Source organism: Ambystoma mexicanum, chromosome 14 (genome assembly GCF_040938575.1).
Source record: "Ambystoma mexicanum isolate Mex_15411 chromosome 14, UKY_AmexF1_1, whole genome shotgun sequence".
Lineage (NCBI taxonomy): Eukaryota > Metazoa > Chordata > Amphibia > Caudata > Ambystomatidae > Ambystoma > Ambystoma mexicanum.
The window spans coordinates 94,485,641-94,508,948 of NC_090940.1; the positions used below are offsets into that span (position 1 = coordinate 94,485,641).

The 23,308-nt window shown below is 45.2% G+C and overlaps 1 protein-coding gene across 2 annotated transcripts in view; it reads left to right on the forward strand.

The window, feature by feature from the left end:
* Positions 1–23,308, forward strand: part of DCAF5 (DDB1 and CUL4 associated factor 5) — a 507,909-nt gene that overhangs the window by 124,026 nt on the left and 360,575 nt on the right. For both annotated transcript variants that reach the window (XM_069638590.1, XM_069638591.1), the window contains exon 2: positions 21,755–21,898. In XM_069638590.1, coding sequence (XP_069494691.1) covers positions 21,755–21,898 — 144 coding nt within the window. The remainder of the gene's footprint in view (positions 1–21,754; positions 21,899–23,308) is intronic.

The window sequence follows — 23,308 nt, forward strand, 5'->3', positions numbered from 1 at the left end:
CCACCTACCCCTCTGCGGTTCTTCACTTGGTCATACTGCCACTTGGTGCGCTACCAAATCTGAGGATGGCTGCCAGAGGCGGGGCTTAGGGAGAGGGCAGTCATTGGCTGGGGGCAGTATGACCCAGAGATCATTGATTGGTTACTACTAAGAAAGTCAGATCAGAAACAAAATTGATACTGATTTTTTCTTTACCGAGGATTCCCAGCCTGACGAAGGGGAATATTCATGAGCATGTGAATCCATGCCAGACGCATGCTGGAGAACTACAGTTACAGGTAAGTAACTTGTTCCTTTTCAAGCCATCTTTTATAAACATAGAAATATGTTAAATATGTCTATGTTTATAAAAGATGGCTTGCATAATACACAAACCATAATGTACGCGTACAAATATATAAATGCTTACATGCATTTATATATTTGGTTGCATACTTTACTATGATTTGTGTACTTTTTGGGCCACGCCCCCAAATGAGTGCCCCCACCCCCCTCGATTTCTTACCTCACTTAAAGCCCTGAGCGCAGCTCTAATCTTTTCCTGCCCAGTTCCTTCCCTGCATGTGCCCGTTTAATGTTGTCCTGGATCTGTGCCTCATCGAGGTCAGTGCTCCAGGTGTCTGCTCGTCATCTGATCCAGGTGTGTCCTGTGCTCTCTCTGCCTGTCAGCGCTCCAGGGCTGGGGTCGAGGTGTGTTTATGCTACTTGGGAACTGATGAAGGTGTTGGTCCTGCAGGTGCTCACAGGGCACCTATATGCCTTTCTGCCACATGGTCTGTGCCATGATTTGCTGGAAAGGCTGGATCCTGTCTTAGCTGCTGTATAGAAAAGACCTGCTGAAGATGGGTGGGGGGCCCATTTCCATATGATGGTTGGGGGGCCCTCTGCTTAGAGTGAAAACAGTCTGAGGCAGCCCTGGGGTGCGTACATTACAATGGCGACAAAGCTAAGGTTAATTATCACGAGACTGCCAGCCAGCAGGAAGCTTAAACACCAAATGCCCACTGACTGATGTGGAGGAACCAGTGTTGAAAGAAAATGAGATGATTCCACTTCTGTATATCCCGTGGGAAGTGACGGCCGGAAGGGCTCCAGGAAACGCAGCTTGTAATGCGAGCCCTGCAAAGCACATTTTAAGCCCCAGAACGAAAATAGAAAATAGAAAAAGGAATATATTGCTGTGTTACAAGACTGCTGACAACATGGGGGCAGTTGCTGGTAAACCCCACCCCCCTGCTTGAGGCCATTTCATTTAAAAGGCGTGAAGGGCCCTCATCCCTGTGCATAAATGGACTGGCGGCTGTAATGAGTGTGCCAGTCCGTGAAATTTTGGGGGGCGCTGTGTAGGCTTTCTAGATGCTGGGCCTTGTTTCCTGGGCGCTATGTAAAAGTTGCTGATGCTGTGCAATGCGATGGCTGATGACAAAGGGAATAGCGACCTCTACTGGCCAAAAGGGGCATTACCACTCCTACTCTTTTCCACATAATGATCCTACCACAACCATCTCAAAGTAGTATCCTTGTGGGGGTCCACATTTTTGGATTTTTTGAGCTAAGTATTGCACTGCCTGTTTTATTCTTTTAATCCATGTTTGCAATAGGGAACCGTTTGTCATGCGGTTTATATCCATCTCCGTTAGCACAGGGTAGCACACATAGATTGTCCTGATGCACTTTGCATTTAAATGCATATATTGATGCACTAGGTGACTAGGGCATTTTCTCCATGTGCTAATGCGAAGCACAATTGCTTTGCACTGGTGCCAAATGTTGTACAATGAGGCCCCATGTAGTTCTTGGATCTTCCTTCCGCTGTCTCGACTTACGAAGTTCTTCCACATTTATATTCATTAGGGGTGCACCTACACTACAATTCTGCAAGGCTAAATATTCAAATATTGTTATAAGGGCTAAGTTCGGGGACTGGGAGAGGGGCAAAAACTTACTTGCGTGGGGGCATCTAACTTCTTTCCACATTCTAATGAGATTATTCTAGTGCAGCTTAAATGTTACAAGCAATTAATTCTCTCTCCTTCAAGCCTGAAACCACACACTTAAGAACTGCTGTGAGACTCTCAATACCGTTCCCTCGATACCTAGTGCCATCCCCGCCTCAACATATACTCGAAACATTCACCTACGCTCATGCATTCACAAACCTGACACCCTAATCTGTGCCACTATGCCAACCGGCAACCCTGAAACCTGGCTGCACGCTACAGCAGGCCCCGCTCTAACTGTCACCATTCTCCCAGGCTACGCCATACTCGGCAGTGACAGATCTGACTGTAGAGATGGCGGTGTTGCTCTGATCTACAGAGAATCTCTCCTCATCAGAGCCTTCAACGCAAGCCCCCTACCCAATTGCAAAATTGTATCCCCAACTCTTGCTGTTACCCACTACCACCAACAAAGCACATCGTCTATCTACCCTGTGACCCATTTTTATCTTCGAAGAGGATCTCTTGCAACTCCTGAACCCCAAGACTAGACCCCTACTCCTAGGCAATCTCGCTTTTGGCTTTATCGACACCACTGATAAGGGTGCCATCTCCTTGGCCAAAGCCCTACGTGCACTTGGCCTCTCTCAAAGTATTTCTACACCCACCAACTTCTTAGGCTGCTCCCTGGACTGGCTAGCAGATTATAACTGCAACACCTCAATCTTATCTAACACTCCCTGCCCATGGTCCGACCACCACATCACCTTCTTCATTCCCACTACCAAACCTGGCAGTAGCCCCAGTGCATCCATGCCCTCTGCACTAACCTCGCAAAGGACAGCCTCCTCACCTTACTCACAGACTTTAGGCTTACCCAACTCTCCCTACCAACCCCACCATGCTCGTTGACCACTACAATGATGTTCTCTCCAAAGCGGTAAACACACTTGTCCCTCTGATACAGCTCAAGGCAAAACCATCCCCACACAAGAACTCGTGGCTCACCCCGGACCTCAAAGCCATTTGCACAAGGAAATATACAGACAGAATGGCAGGAATCTCAGTTTGATGCCAGAAATCTCACTTCACTACTATTGCTAAAGAATACAAGCAAGCTATACGCCTCACCAAAGCCGATGCATACAATACCAGAATCACCAACGCCAAATCAGATATGCGAGAACTCTTCATTACCCTATGTGAACTCGAGTCCCCTAAACCACCACCCTCAACCAAGATGACGCATGGTGCAGTAATATACAAGATGCCCTCATGGGTAAAATCTTGTTACTACAAGAGAAAATCCACCGAAAACAAATCACCATTGTCCGTCTCAGCCCACCCCTCTCAACCAACAACCTGAAGCACTGTTCTCCTTACCCCTTTCTAATTCCACCCTCACTTGTGGAATTTTCCCACCTCATCAAAGGTCTTAAACCCTCAGGCTGCAAAGGTGACGCCTGCCCTGCCCCCTAATCAAAGAGTGTGCTGTGGACCTGATCCCCCTTTATCACGGCCACCATCAACACTTCCTTCACCTCATGCTCTGTCCCGATAGCCTTAAGGAAGCCTGAATCCTACTACTCCTCAAACCCTTGCTCGACCCCACCATTGCAACCAACTACCGCCCCCTCAGTACAGTTGCTTTCATACTAAGGATAGTGGGTCTAGCTGCCTACCTTCAGATCCAAGACTACCTTGAGCATTATCAAATGTTCTGTGTCCCTCAGTTGGGCTTCCGCCCAGGAGACTGCACTGAATCAGCCTTACTAGACCTAATAAATCCACCCGACGACTCCAGAGCTGCAGGCAAGTTGACCCTCCTACTCCCACTTGACGTATCCGCTGCATTCGACCTCGTTGACCACAAAACCCTCTGCCACCAAATGTCTACCGCTGCTAACTTGTCCACTGAAGCAACCAAATGGATCACCTCCTTCCTCGCTGATAGAACAACATGCGTCTTTGCTGGGGAATCCGCAGCTTCCCCATCACCAGTCAACTGCAGAATCCCACAAGGTTCCTGCGTCTCCCCTACTCTCTACAATGTCTACACAAAACCCCTCTTCAACCACCTGAATGCCCTTGGAATTACATACACTAACTACACAGACGGCCCCCAAATCCTCCTCCCCCTTAAAGGAAACTACTCTCGGGATACCACCACACTCAACGCCACCTACAAAACCATCCAGGCCTGGATAGCTTCCCATCTGCTCTGCCTTAATGACGAAAAACTGAAATCCTACTTGTTGGACCACAGGTATTACTCAACAAACTAGACCCGGCTTCATAATGGACAGCATTATTACTTTACCTACATGCCACCCTAGACATGACGAGACAAGTCAGTGCAATTACATCCTCTGCTGCCCACACCACGATAGTCAAACACCAGCAAGCCTTTCGTCTCCATCAACCACCGCATTAGCATTGCACAAGCCCTCATAGAATCTGAATTAGACACTCTACAGTGCCCCATTCACAGGCACCTCTGAACGGAATATGAATAAACTGCAAATAATCCAAAACAACTTCCGATCCTTGATCTTCCCAAATATGATCACCTTTCAGATACCAGAAGAAGGGCACATTGGCTCACAATTCGTGAACACATCAAATTTAAAACCCTCTTCATGGTCCACCGTTGCCTAAGCAACACAGCGAAAAAAACAAACTCGACAAGGCTGACAGGCGCAGCCTACCATCGCCACTGCATCACCGTTCCTAGATTCAAGAGATCTAGAGCAGGTGGCGCTAGCTCCCCTGTCACTGCCTCCAAACTCTGGAATTCCTTGCTGCTTACCCTTCGCTCTGAACCCTCAGAAAATCCCTGAAAACGTGGCTCTTCACCTAATGAACTATGTCGACCATCTTCTGCCACCCTGTCTCTAACCTTGCATTGTCCTGTAACCAGCGCCTAAATACCCCAGGGCTAAGGGCGCTCTACAACTGTAAAACATAAATATAATAAATAAGATTGAGCTGTCTCCTGCCCCCCTACCCTTCCAATTATTCCCCCGGAATGCAAGTACTAACGCCCATCCCAAAAAATATATGTGTCCGAATACAGGTGCTAACAATGGAACGTTTTGCATTAGTAATTGCTGGGCCTTTGTTGACTGTGCAGCCACAGGCACGGTTTGTCTGTGTCCTGCCCAGCCACGGCTATGTAGGTCAGCCAGGTCCAGTCAACATCTGCCCAATGGCCGTTGCGCCACTCGAGTCCATTATATGTGATAATTACACTGCCAGCCACCTTCCTCCAGCTCTTGTGAGCAAGGTTTGGGTAAGACGGTCCCTGTCACGCAAACCTTTCAGACGGCCTCTCTGCTTAATGCGTCCCTTATCCCAATGCCCTTGGCCATGTCATACATTATAATGAAAGCACTTGAAAACTATTTTCATTAATGTTCTCCTACCCCCTATCATACTGGTGACCCGATGTTGCATAGTTGGGAGCTAGATCTGGACAGAAAACTCAAACAGGATCCTGTTTTCTTTACCAACGTGTCTCCAGTATTATCTTTCCTAAAAGGATAGAAAATGTGTTGCGCAAACGTCAATCATCCGGATTGTGCGTCGCGACCAGAGGTACCTTTAGCATGCATGTGTACCAATTGCAACCTGAGGCTCTCCAGATGTTTTGTACTACAACTACCATGGTCGCTCATCATGGACTCTCCCGCTTAGAGCTCATGGGAGCTGTAGTCAAGAACATCTGGGGAGCCAAAGGTTACTGGCCCCTGACCTAGGGTGTGTGCTTCAGACCCTCAGCCAATCAGGGTGGTCGGAGTGTGGGCATTAGACTGGAGTATGGCCCAGTATTTGCGAGGTACCTCATGCTCGGTGCTTTCATTTTGGGAAACGTGTTCGCTCTGTGAGTACATTACCTTCAGAGAGCGTTCAGCGTGTGTAATATTTAAACCTAGCACTTGGATGTTTGGCCTGGGTTCTACTGGTCTAAGTAGCCTGCAGCCAGCGCAGGGAATGGGCCAGGCGACAAGACTGAGCGGCGTTCCAGCATAAAACGTCTTGTCGGAGCGCCGCTCTGTCCCCTAGACCCAGGTTCTCCCATACCCGACTCTCCTAGATCCTGTTTTCTATGAAGCGCTGCCAGGTCTTCTGAAAGCAGTCTGCTTGAAGCGCAGGTTGCTCCTGCTGCACAACCTGTTCTTCATCAAGCGTTTAGAACACACAGTACTGGAGCCTGCATACAGAAACTGCCGGAGCCTCAAATACAGTTTTGTAGCTGTCCAATCTAGTATGTATGTCCTGTAATTTACACACCCCTCTTGATTAGGGTGAATATTGTGACCAATCAAAACAGAAGAGTCCATTATTCGCTTAAAAGGCTTTCTTACTAAATCACTATGACATGTTTAACATTTAAGATTGTGGACATTATGATGTTCCCACAATGCTCTTTGCTTTTATGCAAATCACCACAATTGGGTTCTATATAAAGGTACTGTGTTGCGCAACCTAGCCGGGGCCCCCACCCCTTCCCCTTCTCCCAAAGCCCCGCTCCTCCTAAGAAGTGGCGGTTCCCCCAATAAATGTTAACCATTTCCAGCACTGCCTGCAGCTGCTGGCCGCTCGGTCAGGTTAGAACCCTGTTTACCGCCAATGTTTCATTTGGCCCACAGCTCAGAGCAATCAAACTATATAGAAAGCCTTCTTTAACTATACATTGTGTCTAATAAGTGCATATTTCTTCCTTTCTCTTCTCATCCCGACTACTCAAACCAAACAACTTCACTTTTCATTGACTTCTTGTGGTCCTGTCACCCACCAGGCAGACTGCATGGCTGGGTTTTGTAAGGAAGGCATGGTATCCATCAGTAAGACAGATACAAGTGACCACAGTTCAAGGATGTTTATTGAACTTCAGTTGAGTTTGAAAAACGCCCATCTAATCCTAAATCTAAAAATGGGAGCAAGCTACGACCATCAAATAATAATAACGCAGTCCTAGTGGTGTCTTGTCCTAATAAAAGGGCCTGTACTAATAATCATATTGCCAATACTTACTTGTAAATACAAACAGTGTGGGAAACAATGATATGTATTAGTAAAGTGTTGAAGAAAAGAAATATGTCAGGATATTCAAGCTGTTGGCCTCCCCTTTTAGCATGAGACAAGGCGGCACACTCCAGCTTGGAACAGTCTCTGGCTTCTCTAGCACCAGCATGCAGTTCAAAACTTCAACATCGTGGCCTTCTGTACCAAAGTCTCTTTGCCATTCAAAGTCTCTTTTTCATAGGGCCTGATGCAAAACGAAAAAACCTCAAAGATCCATTCATCATAGGATTTCATACTGTACCAATTCTCAGGGGATTTTCGCTTCACCCCGGGTCCCCCTCCGCCGAGCTCAGACCCACTTTAACACAAGGCTTTCAATTGATCTCCCTCTGCCGGGCTTGGACCAACTTTATCTACTTTGCCGCCAACTTTCTTTTCTGTGTCAACATCGAAGACTTTTGACTGTGTGCAGGATTTAGTTTCACTCATTGCAGGACCACTTCGATTCCCAATTCTCTACAACTCTTTCACTTTCAGCTGTATACCTTACAGAGACCTTCGATTGAGCAAACACGCAGTGCCAGACCACTCTGTCAAAGGTATTGTATCTTGGTTTCAAAGTTCAATGGCTCGTCAGCAGTTCAACTTTACTTGTCTTTTATCATATGTATTTCAAACGATGTTTGTTCCAGCGCTCGCCATACAGTGTTGCTGCTTTGAACCTTGGCTTTAACAAAGACCAGTCTTGTATTGGTTTCCCCAACTCACTAGTTGTGCTGATTTCACTGATGTTGCTTTGTTCTTGCAGTCAAGGACAGTACCACGGCGTCTGGTGATTCTCCCCACCTTGATTATCGACGCGGGAGGGCCCCGGTTACCTCCGACACACAGTATAAGATTTGTAAGCCTGTTTTCCTGGTCTTACGCTTTCCAATCTCTAGGGCTCATGAAAGTAACGGTTCATTGTCGAAAAGATCAAGGGGACTTCCCTCCATGCAATCCCTTTCTGCTTTGCCGTCTTTCTTCTCTCGTAAAACTGGCATCTTGGAAATGCTGTTTCCTCGTGTGTTTTGCCTTGCTCAAAGTGTGCTCGTGTGCTCCTGTGCTCTGCCTTTTATCCATTTGGGGAAGTGTAGTGGAGGTAAGGTGTGAGTTATTGTTGATAATTGCCTGACCTCACCTGACCATGGTATTAGGACATGCCAGTTATACGGCTCGAGTGTTAGTCTGTTTTCTCTTTGAGCAGGCTGTCAGTGAGAAAGTGTTTGTGTTGTAAAATGGGGGAGGGTTGTAGAGTCCCTAAATATCCTACTGGGCATGATGGGGGGGGGGGGGGGGTAAAGGTGTTACAAGGAAGGGCATATCGTGTCTCACCATCCGGTCTCCCACTCCTGATGACCCCTCACCCAGGTGATCCTCCCGTACTGGTCCACCCCCTGGAACTGGATCCAAAAGCGATGGCCATGTCCTGGCCACCTGGATGACAGATCCCATTGGACTAGTGGGTCAGACACCTTCTAGATTCTCAGTTGTATAGCGCAAACCTAGCTGTGAGGCAACAGAGCACTGCAACAAGGGTTCAGTATGATGCAATGATGTGCATAAAGTTATACGGAGAGGCTATCAAAGGTACCCTTGGAAGGTCAAGTGGAGGTGGGGCGTGCAGGGTAGAAGGGTAGGGGGATCCTGTCTTGATTAATTTGTTGGTGGATCTGCAGCTGTGTACCCTTTGCATCTATAATTCCACATGGTTCACACAATCTGGTCTTCCTGACGGCACCGCTGAGTATCTGGGCCTGCATCAGCAATTCCCTGCACTTCCTTCTCCCGCCACAAGGAGCAAACAACTATGTGGTGCACTTTCTTCATGTGTCCTGGCTGCTATTTTTGTTGTGTTCTGTCTTGGTTCTGTGTGAAGTGTAGGTCAATGAAGGGTTATTTTCCGCTGATCGTCATTTGTCAAATCTAGGACATCCCTGGGATGCCTTGCAAACAGCATCACAAATGGGATACTCCATTTTGATTCTGTAGGGCAGAGAGTGGTCTACATGCACCCTTTGAGTCGCAATGCTTTGGACTACATTTCCCATCAGTCCTAGTTAGTATAGTCCATGGTGAGGGAATCCCAAGAGTGGTAGTTTTAAAACATCTGGAGAGCTACTTGTTGCTGACCCCTGCTGTAAGGTGTTCCAGAACCTCACCTTTCATTCAGCAATGTTTTAAGCAGGGGTACACATTTCGGGTTGCGAGCTAAAAGTCACTTGCCACCTCACTGCTATACATACACATGCAGCACACAATTTCTTACTCGCCAAGAATCAATTATCACTAACCAATGGCGCGTGCTGAGTGCAAATTTTACACCAAGCTTCAAGGGTGTATAACCTTAACTGATCTATGTTCTTGAAATACTTAAAATAAGCTGCGTTTTAAAATCTGAGCGCATTTCGCTAAACCATATCAGCGTTTCCAATATTACGTGGCCCAACAGCTTTCCATCCAGATGAGGTCCCATAAACATCAAAAATCTTTTGAACTGAAGCTTAAAATTGTGTTTTAAATTAGGAAACGTCCAGAGGAACCTCTTTGAGCAAAACTCATGTAGGGTTAGATTGGATTATTGCATTTTATGAGACTGTATGTTTTTTTCAATTGATAACATAAGATGTGTTCACAACAAAAATGCATCTTTCTCAACAAGGCGCACATTACATTCTAAATTGATGTGATCTGAATTGCAGTCGACACGACCCAGCTCCATAAGAATACCTTCTAATTTCTCTGCCCTTCTAGCCTTATGCACGGTTGGTATCTAGCCTTGCTCACTCTTACATCACAACTTACATCAAATCCCACCACTCAACACTCTGCCTCATACACCACATCACAAACCACAGCTGTGATATGCATGTGTTCATCCGGATCTTAAAGCATATCCAAACTTGAAACAAAGACACTAGTCCACAAGCCGACCACAATGCTCAAGCGCTTTACAACAGACCTAAGCCAGATATATGCATCATATTTATCAACTTAAGCATACACAGAGGCCATCTTTAATGGCCTAAGCATCAAAAATTCCCGGTAGCTTACCCACTCACCGGGAAGGAACCTTTGCTGTTGTGTAGATGACCAGGTAACACTGAAACCATGTATGACTCTATATGTCATCTATGTGGTGTGAGGAACCTGAGGGTGTCCTCACTTCTTTTCCCCTGGATCCTCCTCTCAGGTGGCCAGGGAAAGGCCTTCTCTTTTGGACCTCGATCCTGGGGGTGGCTATTCGAGGGAGGATCACTTGGGTGGAGGGAACTTGGGGAGAGGACGTCCTTAGGTGAGACCTGATATCCCCAATTCCCTTTTCAGAATGAACCTTCTATCCCTCAGGCATGTGTGGGTTGCTATCAGCACTTTCCATTTTCTACCCTACAAAATGTCCTCCAGAAACACCATCTCAAAACTGGGACGAGGAAGAGACCAATTAGGAGGACACATCCTCATTTGGGTGAGTTAATCCCAGATCAGCCTTATAGTGTTAATATATACTCATATTAGCCAAGTACAAAGACGAGGAGGAGGCAACACAGAGTTCTACACACTTCTTTAATGCAAACCTCCCCAAACACCACTCTGGTACTCAGATGAAGAAGAGGGCTATGGAGGATTTCAGATGGAACAGCAAGGCATATCCCGGTAATGAGTGTTACTATGGTCAGGCAATTGGAATGACTAACCCACAGCTGTGGCCATTTAAAAGTCTAATGAGTTTAAAAATGCAGGCTGCACAGCACGAAGAGAGAGAGAGAGAGAGAGAGACAGCAGGCTGGAGCTTGGAGCCGGCTGGAGCAAAGCAGGCTGGAGAGAGGCAGCCTGAAGAGACAGAACCAGAAGACACGGGTGCTGGAAGCCATGTTGAGCCAGGGAAAGGGACACTGGGGCTGAGGCAGGACAAGAGAGGGTCAGGAAGTCCTGCAAATCCCCTGTGTTGGGCGCAAGCAGTAGGAGCTCTGGGACGCAGAAGCACTGCAGTTGCCGCGGATCTCCAGGAGAGCGAGCAGTGCTCTCTCCGACCTCCGTGAGGGATGAGCAGAGCTATTGGAAGCTGAAGGAAGCTGACGTATGAAGCCGGTGAGTGGAAACAGGGAACACTCATACCAGGGCGCTCCAAGGACATGAAAGAAAGGAATTTCGAAAACCTAACAACCTGAAGGTTATGAGCACTTTTGAATGCCGAAATAAGTGCTTTCAAATGTCAAACAAACTGAAAGTTGTTAGAGGCAATTTTGAATGTTAAATCGGGTGCTTTTTAATACTGAATGAATTGAAAGACATTAGGAACCCTTTTGAATGCCGCCCAGAGCAAAAGCAAGTTATGAGCACTTGTGAATGGAATTAAAGCAAAGCGATGCAAGCAGCAGATACCACATATTGAATTGTTTGGGATACAAGTTTTGGCAAAGCCAAGAGAATACCAAGAAGGGTTTGATATGAGAAACTAAGTTTTGAACAAAGCTACAAGAGTTAAGGACCTGCAGGTTAAGAGGAAATCTGTATTGGCAAGAGCCAGAAGAATACAGAAAGCGTAACAAAGTGCATGGTGGCCAAAGTGTTGGAAAAGTGTAACACTGATGAAAGAAGCAAGTTTCACTGTCAAAAGAAAGCAGTGGACGTTTGTGTATGGAAATGTGAAAAACCAGAAGGGGTTTCACAACCTAGTCCCCGGGGGTCACGTACTCTGGTGGCCAGGGGAGGGGCATCGCTTTTGGATCCCAACGCTGGGGGCAGTCAAGCAAGGGAGAATCACCTGGATAGGCGGTCCACGCGTGTGGGGCAGGGACACCTGATGGTGAGACATGGTATTCCCCTTTTCCTAACCACTATTAAACCCCTATCTCTACCTATTTTCTGGGACACTAAAACTCCCATGATCCTTACTCTCTCTACGCTGAAAAAACAACGGAGCCGAAGAAGGAATGAGGCTATGAAGATTACCCTTAGGACTTTGCAGTGGCCCTGTCCCATTAACGAGGCTAAGCAGGGTCAGGCACTCAGTTTCAATCACACACACACCTGCCATCAATTAGATATCATTGTGAGGATGAAAGGTGGAGCACACAGGCACACTTTGAGCGAGGCTGGGTACTGTGAGAAACCTGAAGGTGTCTCCCTAGCTAGTCCCCGGGGATCTGTCATCCAGGTGTCCAGGACAAGGCCATCGCTATTGGATCAATTTCCCAGGGGTGGACCAGTGAGGGACGATCACCTGGATGGGGGACGCTAACGGGTGAGATGTGGCATCCCCTACTTTCAACACCTTATCCCCATCCTACCATGTAGGATATTCAAAAACACTGCCCACCCCCCTTTTTCGACATGTACACTTTCGCACAACAGGAAAGACAACGGACTAACACCATAGCCGTTTACCTGACATGTCCCAATACTAGGGTCACACAAAGTCAGGCAATTGGCCAGAATCACACACACCTGACTGCCCTTTCCCTTCCCCACAGGGATAAAGGTGGAGCATGAAAGCACAGGACGAGCAAGGCAGATTAACCGATGTGAGGGTTAACTCGGCACGGCAGTTCAAGGGGAGGCAAAATACCGAGAGAGTGACAAGGAGAGAAGTGACCTTGCCCTTTCCAATCCAGGCCCATGAAATCTCTGTGGACGCAAACTAAGACCGTGAACAAAGGCCAGCGTGTGTTGCAGCAGATGTCAGCAATACACAAGACTCTCCTCCGCTGATAACCAGGTCGGGGAGAGACGCTGGTCTCTGTGGTACCAACCTTGACTCAAAGGAGAAGAAAGCCAAGTGGTTCATCACAGCCGGCAAGTCGAGGGGGGAGTCGATAAGAAACCAAACTGTGCTGAACAAAAAGTAGCAAGCAGCTAATCTGAAGTTTTAAAAGATATAAATAAACTATTGAGAGAAGATGGGGGAATCCAGCACCACATGGATGCTCATGAAGGAAACGCTAGACTACCATAACGCCTTGGAAAAAGGCGAGAAGAGGTCAAAGTGGTCATGTAGGGCTCTCGTAAAATCCTCTGTACCGTCAAAAGTCTTTGACCGACAGATGATTGTGAAAGAAAGGGAAATTAATCCGACTTGAACGGTGTGTTGAAAGAGTGAACCCATTGGAGGGATGCTAGCAAGACGGGCCGAAGTCTAAAGTCCCATAGGGAACTGTTTGGCAAAGGTTGATGAGCGTGAACCCGGCAGAGGGAAGCCGACAGTCTGGGGCGAACCCTGAAGAACTGTTTTAAAAGACATTAAGACTTGTGAAAGTAAGAAGCATTAGAAGACATGGGGAAGTGAATGGTCCCCATTGTCAAGTGGGTCCGAGCCCGGTCGAGGTAGATCAGAGGTGAAAAGTCTTCGCCCAGTCATTTTGCAAAGAAACCTTTTGTTTGTTTGTTGTTGAATACATCAGGTCCTCGAAGGCAAGAGACTTTATTGAAAAGAGACTTAACCATTGAAGAAGCTGATAACTGGAACGGAACTGTCGGCTCATGCAGAGAAAGCTAGAGCGTGTGCTGTGCTCCAAGGTCCCGCCTTGTCTTGTGCTGAAAACGCGGGGAAGGGAGGCCCCTGGTAATCACATCCTGACTTCTTATTTTTGAACACTTTTTTCTTTATTGAAACCCTATCTCACACACTTTTTATAATTGGCTGTAAGATTTAGCAATCGTTTTTTCTTAGTATAGGCCTTTTTTTTGACACAACGCCACAAGCACTGCCTTATTTTTCATTTGATGGTCGACGGTTGCTCCCATCTTAGATTTAGGTTTATAGTAGGCGTTTTTCCACCCTGCATTTACAGTTTAATAAACACCCTTGAACTGTGTTCACTTGTGTCTGTCTTTACTGTTACCACCATGAGTACCTTACAGTACAAGAAGGGTCAGCTGTTCATGAGCTGCTGCAAACCAGACTGCGGAGGTCAGAAAGCCAAGGGGCTGTTCAAATTCTGAGAGTAGCAAAAGAAAGCCAGGCGAACAAACCGTATTTCCAAGAGGCCATAAAGGTTCGCAAAGTGAGGCCAAGAATATGGAGAGCGCCTTCCTTTGATGTATTCCAAGGTTGCCTGTTCCCCTCTCGGGTGAACAGCTGAGTTGGGGAGGAGCAGAGGAGTCGTTGGTAAAGACCTTGATAGCCACATTCAAGGCGAAGAGGAAAGAACTGAGATAAACACAACCAGTGAGTTACCAAATTAAACAAAAGTCTGGTTTGTGTTCCAAGCGAGTGAAACTGTATCAAGCAAAGGTCACGCAAATGATAATCGCTTGAAGGATTCAATTGTTAAAAGCAACCCAAGTTATTACATAGAAACGGAGTGGTCCTGTGGAAGTGAATCGCATTACTGAAAATCTCTGTGAAATGTGTTTGGACTTTTGCGCGAGGCTAACGAAAGAAAGCTGTGAAATATTTTGAAAGCGCGTTGATAATAAAGAAATGGAAGGTGAAAATCCAGCCGAGGGAAGCCTATGAACGTTTGTAAATGGAACTACAAAGCCCAGAAAGCTTTAGTGTGAACTGTGAATCATATTGATCGGGATGCCGAAGTGGTCATGCATAGGAGTATCTAAAAACTGTGCAGTTTCGAAAGTCTTCGACGCTAATGAGACAATAAGACCAGAAGTGGGGAAGGGATCCCTACAAAGTGAATTTTGACAGAGTAATGAAGTGAAAATAAGAAGGCTTGAGCCTGACTGAGGGAAGCCTAAGTGAAAGTGTGTTACAAAGAAAGTGAATGACACAAACTAGGGAAACCTGAGTGAATTACAAAGTGAACTGTAAAGAGCAAAGACAGGCTGGAGCCCTAACGAGGGAAGTCGGAGTGAATTGTACCAAAGTAAGTGTCAAGAATATCTTTGATTCAAGGCAAAGAAACTGTTTTGAACTGAGAAACGCTTGAAGCCCAAGAATGAACAGTTGAATTGTATCAGCAAGCCATAGTGTGCCACATTAAGAGGACTGTGCTTTCCACCTATCACTTTCTTAACTGTTAAGACCCTGTGACTTGAACGTGGGGAAGGGAGTTGTCACCTGCTTATAAAAGCCATTCCGACTTTCCTTTTGAAACGCTATTTTCTGTTGGCGCATATTCCCTTTTCACATTTTGTATTTAATAGCGAGGGCAGGGTTCGGTTTATAACAAGGTCAATGTATTTGATAATACTGACTTGGACTTGTTTTCTTTTGTTTAATGGTGTAGACTACTCCCATTATAGAGTTAGGGTCAGATAGGAATTCTCCCAAACCTTTGAAATTACACAATAACGATTTTGAAAATGTGCATCTTTTTGTGTCTGTGTCTACTGTTGATACCATGCCTTCCTCACAGAAAGCAGATCAGAAGGGGTCCACATTGTGTGACCTGTAATGGGTGGACAGTGTGGTCCGACAACTGCGCCTAGACTGAGTGCCTACCTTTATGGAAAAAGCAAATTCAATTATCCATAAAGAAGCTTGAGTTTTGCAACAGTCGCTTAGGTCATTTTGAAGTTAAGAAACTGAACTATTCATGTGAACCAGTGAAAAGTACTGATGGTGAAAGAGATGGGAAGTATCATGAGGAATTATGATGTTTTGTAAAGCTGGAAGATTTGAACTATCGGGGAAGGGACCCCTGATACCTTGTGAATTATTTTTAATTTGTGGAAAGGGAAGCAGATTACAAGCCAGGAGCTGGAAGAAGCTCAGAACTTTATTTTGAGCACTATTCATTTTGCTGCTGACATCCCTACACATGGACTTGAGGGCAAGCATAGGTTTGGACACAAACTGGCTTTTGATGTGGACTACCTGACACAGACTATCCTTAGTTTTATTTAGGTAGGGAAATCCCACCTTAGCAAAGGGGAAGTTGGGCCTTACTCATCCTGACATTTAAGTTAAATAAAGTTTTGCGATCCAATTTTGAATCTGTTGTCTGTGTCTACTTCATGATGCCTTCACAGTAGGTGGACACGGCACACTGTTGGTGCCAAAAATGTCTTTGTCAAAGTGCAGTAAAGAACATTTTATGATTTTAAGATACATTGTTAGTTCATTCCTTTTTTCCAGATTTTTGGAACCTTTTGATTCAGTAAGGATCCTGGCTGCAGTGACCCAACTGAGACTGATAGTCACTTAGTCAAAAAAATGATAAAGGTACAGATTAGTTAGGAGGCATTCTGCTCCAGGGTTAATAGAAACTCAATACAAACGTGTACATAAGAAAATAGATGTATTAGTTACCAAACTGGAGTCCTTAGGTACTGAACCAGTCCTAAGACATTCTAGGCCTTATTACAAACCTATCCTAAACCAACATCATCCAAATGGTGGCACGTGCAAAGGTTTCTCCCGTTACCGGGCTTTGTCAAGGCGTAACAAAATCAAAGCAATTTTAAACCGATGAGCCTGTTTCCAAAATACAGGTTATTGGGGGTCATAATGGGTTGGGCGGAGCGGCAAAAATGCAGCAGTAATGCTATTACTGCCGCATAACCACTCTGCCCAATCCCCAGTTTGGGTAGAAAGTGGGAGGTTTAGCTGCAGCTTTTTGCTGGAGGTAAAAAGCTCCACTTTCTGCCCATTTGCGGCTTTATTACCGCGGCACAAATTACGCCTCGGTAAGAGCGCTCAGCATGCCCGATAGAGTCCTATGGACTCTTGAAAAAATTGGGATTTACAGCTTTACCACAACTCGGAATCTGACGCTATTGCGGTAATGCTATTTGTGTTGGCAGAATCCTGGCGGATTTAGCGCCGGGATACAGCCACGGTTGTGATGGAGCCCATTGTCTCCTATGGTCATTCAGTGAGTTCCTCAGTTATTTACAGTCTGTATCACAATCAAATTGTCATCAGTTTTTTTAAATTGTTAATACACACACGCGGAGCAGTGCCATCCTGAAAGAAGACCTTTGACATCCTAACAAGGATTAAATATATGAATCGTTTTCGGTCGCAGCTTGAAGGACCTAATTGAACCATGGAATGACACCTTTGTTAATCTAAAATAAGAAAGCTTGTATCGGTTCTTGAGCAGACGCTTAAAATACCTCTTTATATCCCTTCATTATCCCTGCCTACTGCAAGTTTTGTCCAGGACGGTCATGCCCGCCTTATCCGGCACCCACTTTCGTTGTCCTTCTCTTGCACTCACCCCCTTGTCTCGACCTGTTTGCTTTGTACCTCTTTCTCTATCTTATGCGCTCCCTGACCTTCATCTTCCTTCACGCTCTCGCAGGCTGCCCTCTTCTCCACGTATTGCAGTGATCTGCCTAGGATTATAAGAGGGAGGGGGTTTTTCACTCTTGCAACAGTACTTTGGGCAGGGCTTGCCATAAATGTGCAGGATGCAGTGCCCTGCATAGGAGTTTAGAAAGATCACTGCCCATGTGTGAACATCGAACATCTTTTCACCTTTCAGAATCCCACCCTATTGGCGTTATGAATGCTTGTTGAATATCCTCACTGATTGTACCCACATCACTCCTGATGGAAGGCTGTTGCATGCATTTTGTCGTTCTCTGTGCTGCCGCTCTTGTTTCACGTTCTTATGTCGCCCAGCAGCTTTCCAGGTGACAGAAGCGCCTTCATTTTAGGTGTCTTCTTGGGACCCCCTGAAGATGTGCCTTCCAATCACCACCAATTTTGTGCTTGAAATGTTTCCCATAATCTTGGTGATAAGGTAGACTTTAATCTCTTGTCTTTCAAATGGCTTCTAACCACTGTCAGAGCTATGGCGTAGGACCTTTTATTTAAAATCTTTCTAAACTTTGCGTAACGTTGGCACCACACGAAAGGCTCCCGACATCCTAGTATTTTACTTCCTGTTCTTGAAACTAGAATGTAAAATTAAATTTGAGAGCATTTTCTACAGGTAATGCCTTTAAAAATTATCCCTTTTTTTCTTGTTAGCCGCAAATCGGATTCCAACGCAACAGACGAGCCTCTTTTACTGCATGAGGTTTGGCACTTTAAAAAAAAAAAAAAAAAAAAAAAGAAATTAAATCTCATCCATGTGTTATTTGGAAGCTTGGTCATCAAATGAGACTGGGCTAGAAGTTGCACCATTCTGTGCACCGTGCATAATACTTTTGCTTGCTGTTCTACCATAGGTCTGCCACCCTCTGTTAGAGCTTGACCCAGACATTGCTATACCGAGCTTTCTCCAGACCAAAGCAGATCTATATTGGGCTTCCTCCATACCCAAACAATGCTATATTGGTCCTCCTCCATACCCAAACAATGCTATATTGGGCTCCTGCATACCAAAACAATGCGATATTGGGCTTGGCTCTTCCATACCCAAACAATGCTATATTGGTCTCACTCCATACCCAAACAATGCTACATTGATCTTCTTCCAGACCGAAACAATGTTATATTGACCTCCCTCCAGACCTAAACAATGCTATATTAGTCTTCCTCAAGACCCAAACAATGCTATATTGGTCTTCCTCAAGACCCATCCAGTGCTATTTTAAGCTTCCTCCTGACCCACACAGTGCTATATTGAGCTTCCCCATGCCCAGAAAATACTATAATGAGTTTAGCATTTAACGTAGGGAAGTCAACGCTTGTGTTGGCGATACTAAACCACGGGGGAACACCATACGGGTAGAAGGGAAAAGTCTTGAGTGGGCTATCTTGGGGTGACATTCTCTAGTGATTTGGGCAGGTCACTGCACATAAAGCAGCAAACTACAAAGGCATCACAAATAAATGGCTCAGTCCTGAGATTTGGGGCAAAACTGGATGGATTTCCCATGGATCATACCCTGCACATTTACGCAGCTAAATCAACACCGCTGTTAACATATGGTGCGACTGCGTGGAGTTACTATAAAACAAAAATACATAAATAACCAAAAACAAATTCTTAAGGAACATCATCGGTTTATCACAGGGCTTTCCAGGTCATCTACTATACAAAGAACTTGAACTGGCTTATATAGAAGACCTTATAGCAATACAACTGTTGATTTACTGGCTGCTTCTGTGGGAGAGGCCCCAGTTATCAATAACTAGGCCCCTAGTGAAGGATCTCATGGCCACAAATTCTTAGGCCGCCTCGCCTTGGTTAATGTAAATAACATCTTCTCTATGAGAGGTTGGCCATGGTTATTTGTTTAGTGTTGAGTCGCGGATAGGTAACTCCACCACAGGAGTGGTAATAGAGGCCTTCTACCCTCCAAGAGCAAGAATAAGAACAAAAATGACTTACAGAAACAAAGTGTCCAATTTCATTATCGTAACATTGCCTTTAAAATGACAAGGCCAGCAAATGTCCAATGGTTTGCCACCCCAAGGGAAAGAGCAGTTATTATGGCCCTCAGAGCAAATCTCTTGTTCACTGAAGAAAGGGTGCCCTCTTTGTGTCCCACCCTAGCAAATCTAAGAAAGATCTTTATAATCCCAGCACTAAGAACCTCCAACATCAGACATGTGCAAATAGCACTTAAATTGGTATTGTCCGCCCCAGATTTATCGACGACCCATAACGTGTAATTGTATATCGAATGGGCAGTTATATTACGTAGGTAATTTGTATGTACAGATAAATGATTTTCGCATACTTTTGTGGATTACATGATTTTGATTGTATTTAAATGTTTTTATTGTTGTAACATTTTAATTGTCTGTTCTTTGATGGGAATTTATATTTCTGAATAAAGATTCTATCACTCACTCTATATTGAGCTTCCTCCAGACCCATCGAATGCTAAATTGAGCGCTCTCCAAACCCACACATCTCCCGACCCAAACAATGCTGTATTAAGCTTTTTCCAGACCCATGAATGCTTACTAAATTTCCTTCAGGTGCAATCGATGTTAACTTGAGCTCCCTCAATACCCAACCAATGCTATATTGGGCTTCCTCCAAATCCAAACAATGCTATATTCGTCTTCCTCCAACCCCCACCTCCATGCTATATTGAACTTCCTCCGAACCCACGCAGTGCTATATTGAGCTTCCTCCAGACCAAAACAATGCTATGTTGGTCTTCCTCCAAACCCCCTCCCCTCAATGCTATATTGATCTTCTTCCAGACCCATAAAGTGCTATATTGAACTTCCTCTGGACCTACAAAGTGCTTAATTGGGCTTCCTCCGGACCCAAACAATGCTATATTGGTCTCCCGCCATACCCAAACAATGCTGTATTGGGCTTCCTCAATACCCACACAATGCTATAATTAGCTCCCGCCATACCCAAACAATGCTATATTGGGCTCCCGCCATATCCAACATGATATTGGGCTTTTTCCATACCTAAACAATGCTATGTTGGTCTTCTTACAGGCCCAAACAATGCTAAATTGGGCTTCCTCCAGACATAAATTGTGCTATATTGGGCTTCTCCATACCCAAATTGGGCCATATTGGGCTTCCATCATACCCAAAAAACGCTATATTGTGCTCCCACCATACCAAAACACGATATTGAGCTTTTTACATACCCAAACAATGCTGTATTGGGCTTCCGCCATACCCAATCAACGCGATATTGGGCTCTTTCCAGTCCCAAACAATCCAATATTGATCTTTCTCCAGACCCAAACAATGCTATATTGATCTTTCTCCAGACCCAAACATTTCCATATTGGTGTTCCTCCAGACCCACACAATGCTATATTTATGTCCCTTCAGACACAAGCAATGCTATTAGTCTTCTTCCAGACCCAAACAATGCAACATTGATATTCCTCCATACCCAAGCAGTGCTATGTTGAGCTTCCCCCATACCCAATAAATACAATATTGAGCTGTCTCCAGACCCACACGATGCTTTATTGAGCTTTCTCTCGATCCAAGCAATGCTGTATTTAGGTTTTTCCAGACCCATGAATGCTTACTCAGTTTCCTTCAGGTGCAATCAATGCTAACTTGACCTCCCTCCAGACCCAAATAATTCTACATTGAGCTTCCTCGAGACCCACACAATGCTATATTGAGCTTTCCATGGGGCACACATTCAAATTGCAAGCTACTAGCCAGCCATAAAAGTCACTTGCCACCTCACCACACAGAACCTAATTTCTTACTCGCCAAGAGTCAAATATCAATCGCCACTGGCTAGTAGTGAGTGCAAATCTTTTACCCTGTGCTTTCTCCAGAACCATACAATGATGGTCTTCTTCTGACCCACCCAATGATATATTAGCTCCCTCCAGAACCACAGAATTTGTTATGAGCTGGCTACAGACCTAAACCATGCTATATTTAGCTTCCTCAGACTCAATCAATGCTAGCTTGTGCTCCCTGCTTACCCAGAGAGTGGGTTCTGTTCTATGTGATTCAATTGACCACATTTCGTTTTTGGTCTTGTAGTTGGACTCTTGCAAGTCAAGTTTCTATTTTGTTACATTGTTTAAATGGAGTGGTCCCCTCATTCTACCCCCTCCCCATCACTTCCTCCATCTAACTACAAGACCACAAAGTCAGAGGAGCCGATTCAATCACTGTAAATGTAAAGAATGCTATATTACGCCCTCTTCAGACCCAAACACACCATAAACTCGAATGGATAACGTGTTGTCTTTGACCCAGACACATCTCTAACTTAACCAAAACTCGACATATCTCTGAGTCACTGGTTCCTTCTGAACACACCAGGGCAACTTGTGTCTGAACTGTTTGTGCCAAAATGAGAAGGGTGGCCTCTCCCGGTACTGTCCTGGTGGGTTTCCCTGGAATTCTGGTGAAGTTTTCCATTGTTTTGTACTGCCAGTGGTTTAATGAATACGCTTGACATTATTACGCATGCTTGTTTCCATAGGAGGAGATGACCGGAGGGTGTTGCTGTGGCACATGGAGCGTGCCATTCACTCCCGAATCCACCCCATTCAGCTGAAGGGGGAGCACCATTCCAACATCTTCTGCCTGGCTTTCAACAACGCAAACACCAGAGTCTTTTCTGGAGGTGAGTTGTCTGTGGTGGGAACAGACAACATGAAGTCAGCCTTAAATATTATTGGTGGGGTCCAGATGGGTGCTCGGCTTGAGAAGAGTGCTAAAATGGAAAGAAGGCATGGCAGGAGCACGACAGATCATTGTCTGCAATGTGGCTAATTTTAAGACCAGGCAAATGCATGGGGTTCTGCATGAGTAAATATCAATGATGTGCTCTTAAAGGATGCATTACATGGCATATTAAACACAAGACCGTACAATATTCACTGGCTGGCCAAAGATCACAAGGTTTCCATGCAGTTCAAACCCTCCTCCCAGTCCGCTTTCTTTCCACTTCATGGGCTGTGGCAATGTTTCACTCTTCAGGAACATTCTCTGTGTACTGTGTTCAGTGACGAAGAAGGAGCTTTGCAGAAAGCAATACTTACGTCATCATTTGATAGCACACCGCTTAATCCCTGTTTATTCTGGTTCATTGTGTCCTATACAAATATTGCGGACCATTGGAATGGACGCCCATGCTTGAGGTTGTACTTCTGAATCCCCTGTCTTGGAACTGGGCATTTGGGACATCTTCTTTGCGAGTTGAGATTACTAGGCTGTTTACCCCCTCTTAATGTCATGCTACTTCGATAGTTCTTTCAGGTGTCTCAAGTTGTTAGATGTCCAGAGTAAGTAGCTCATCTACCCAGTCCTCCTTTTTTATTTATTTATTTTTTTATTTTTGCGTTTGCTTTCTGTTGCTTGTATTCCTGTAAAATGGCAAATTCATCTGCCGGTGGCCATAAAGAGCACATTCAGTTTTAATGCACAATTATAGTCCCACGCATTTGGATAGAGAGGGTGGGACGTGATTCAAATACAAATATTTTATATTTCCATATTTTATTGAACAAATCTTTTTAGGGCAAATGATCAATACATAATTATTCAAAATATGTAATATTTTAAACAAAAGTACAACCGAGTAAATCAGCACCTGCAATGCCCTATTTTTAATGTAAAACCTCAAACTAACCTGAGGCTGAGGTATGCCAGAGGTGGGACAGATGCGCAGAGCCTGAGCAAGATGGCCACCAAGTTTGAATGACGTTCATGCCACTTCCCTGTTCCACCCTTTAAGATCCCTTTTTCTCTATTTGATGTTCCCTAGTCTTGCAGCCTCCAGGTTGCGGGGAGGCCCTGCATGGAATAAATCTGAAAAGGGCCTCTGTTCCTAACTGTAGCCAGAGTGGTGGTCGAGCCCAACCTGGTGGTTTGGAAATCTAAAAGTATCCACAGATGATCCCCCAATTTTCCAAATAGTTTCACTTGTTAGTCACTGGGACTGTCGTTTGCAGCTGTGGGTATTAGAAAGGTGTGATCAGTTCCCAGAGGATTGCCCATCTCTGACCTACCTACTCCTACATTACTAAAGAAG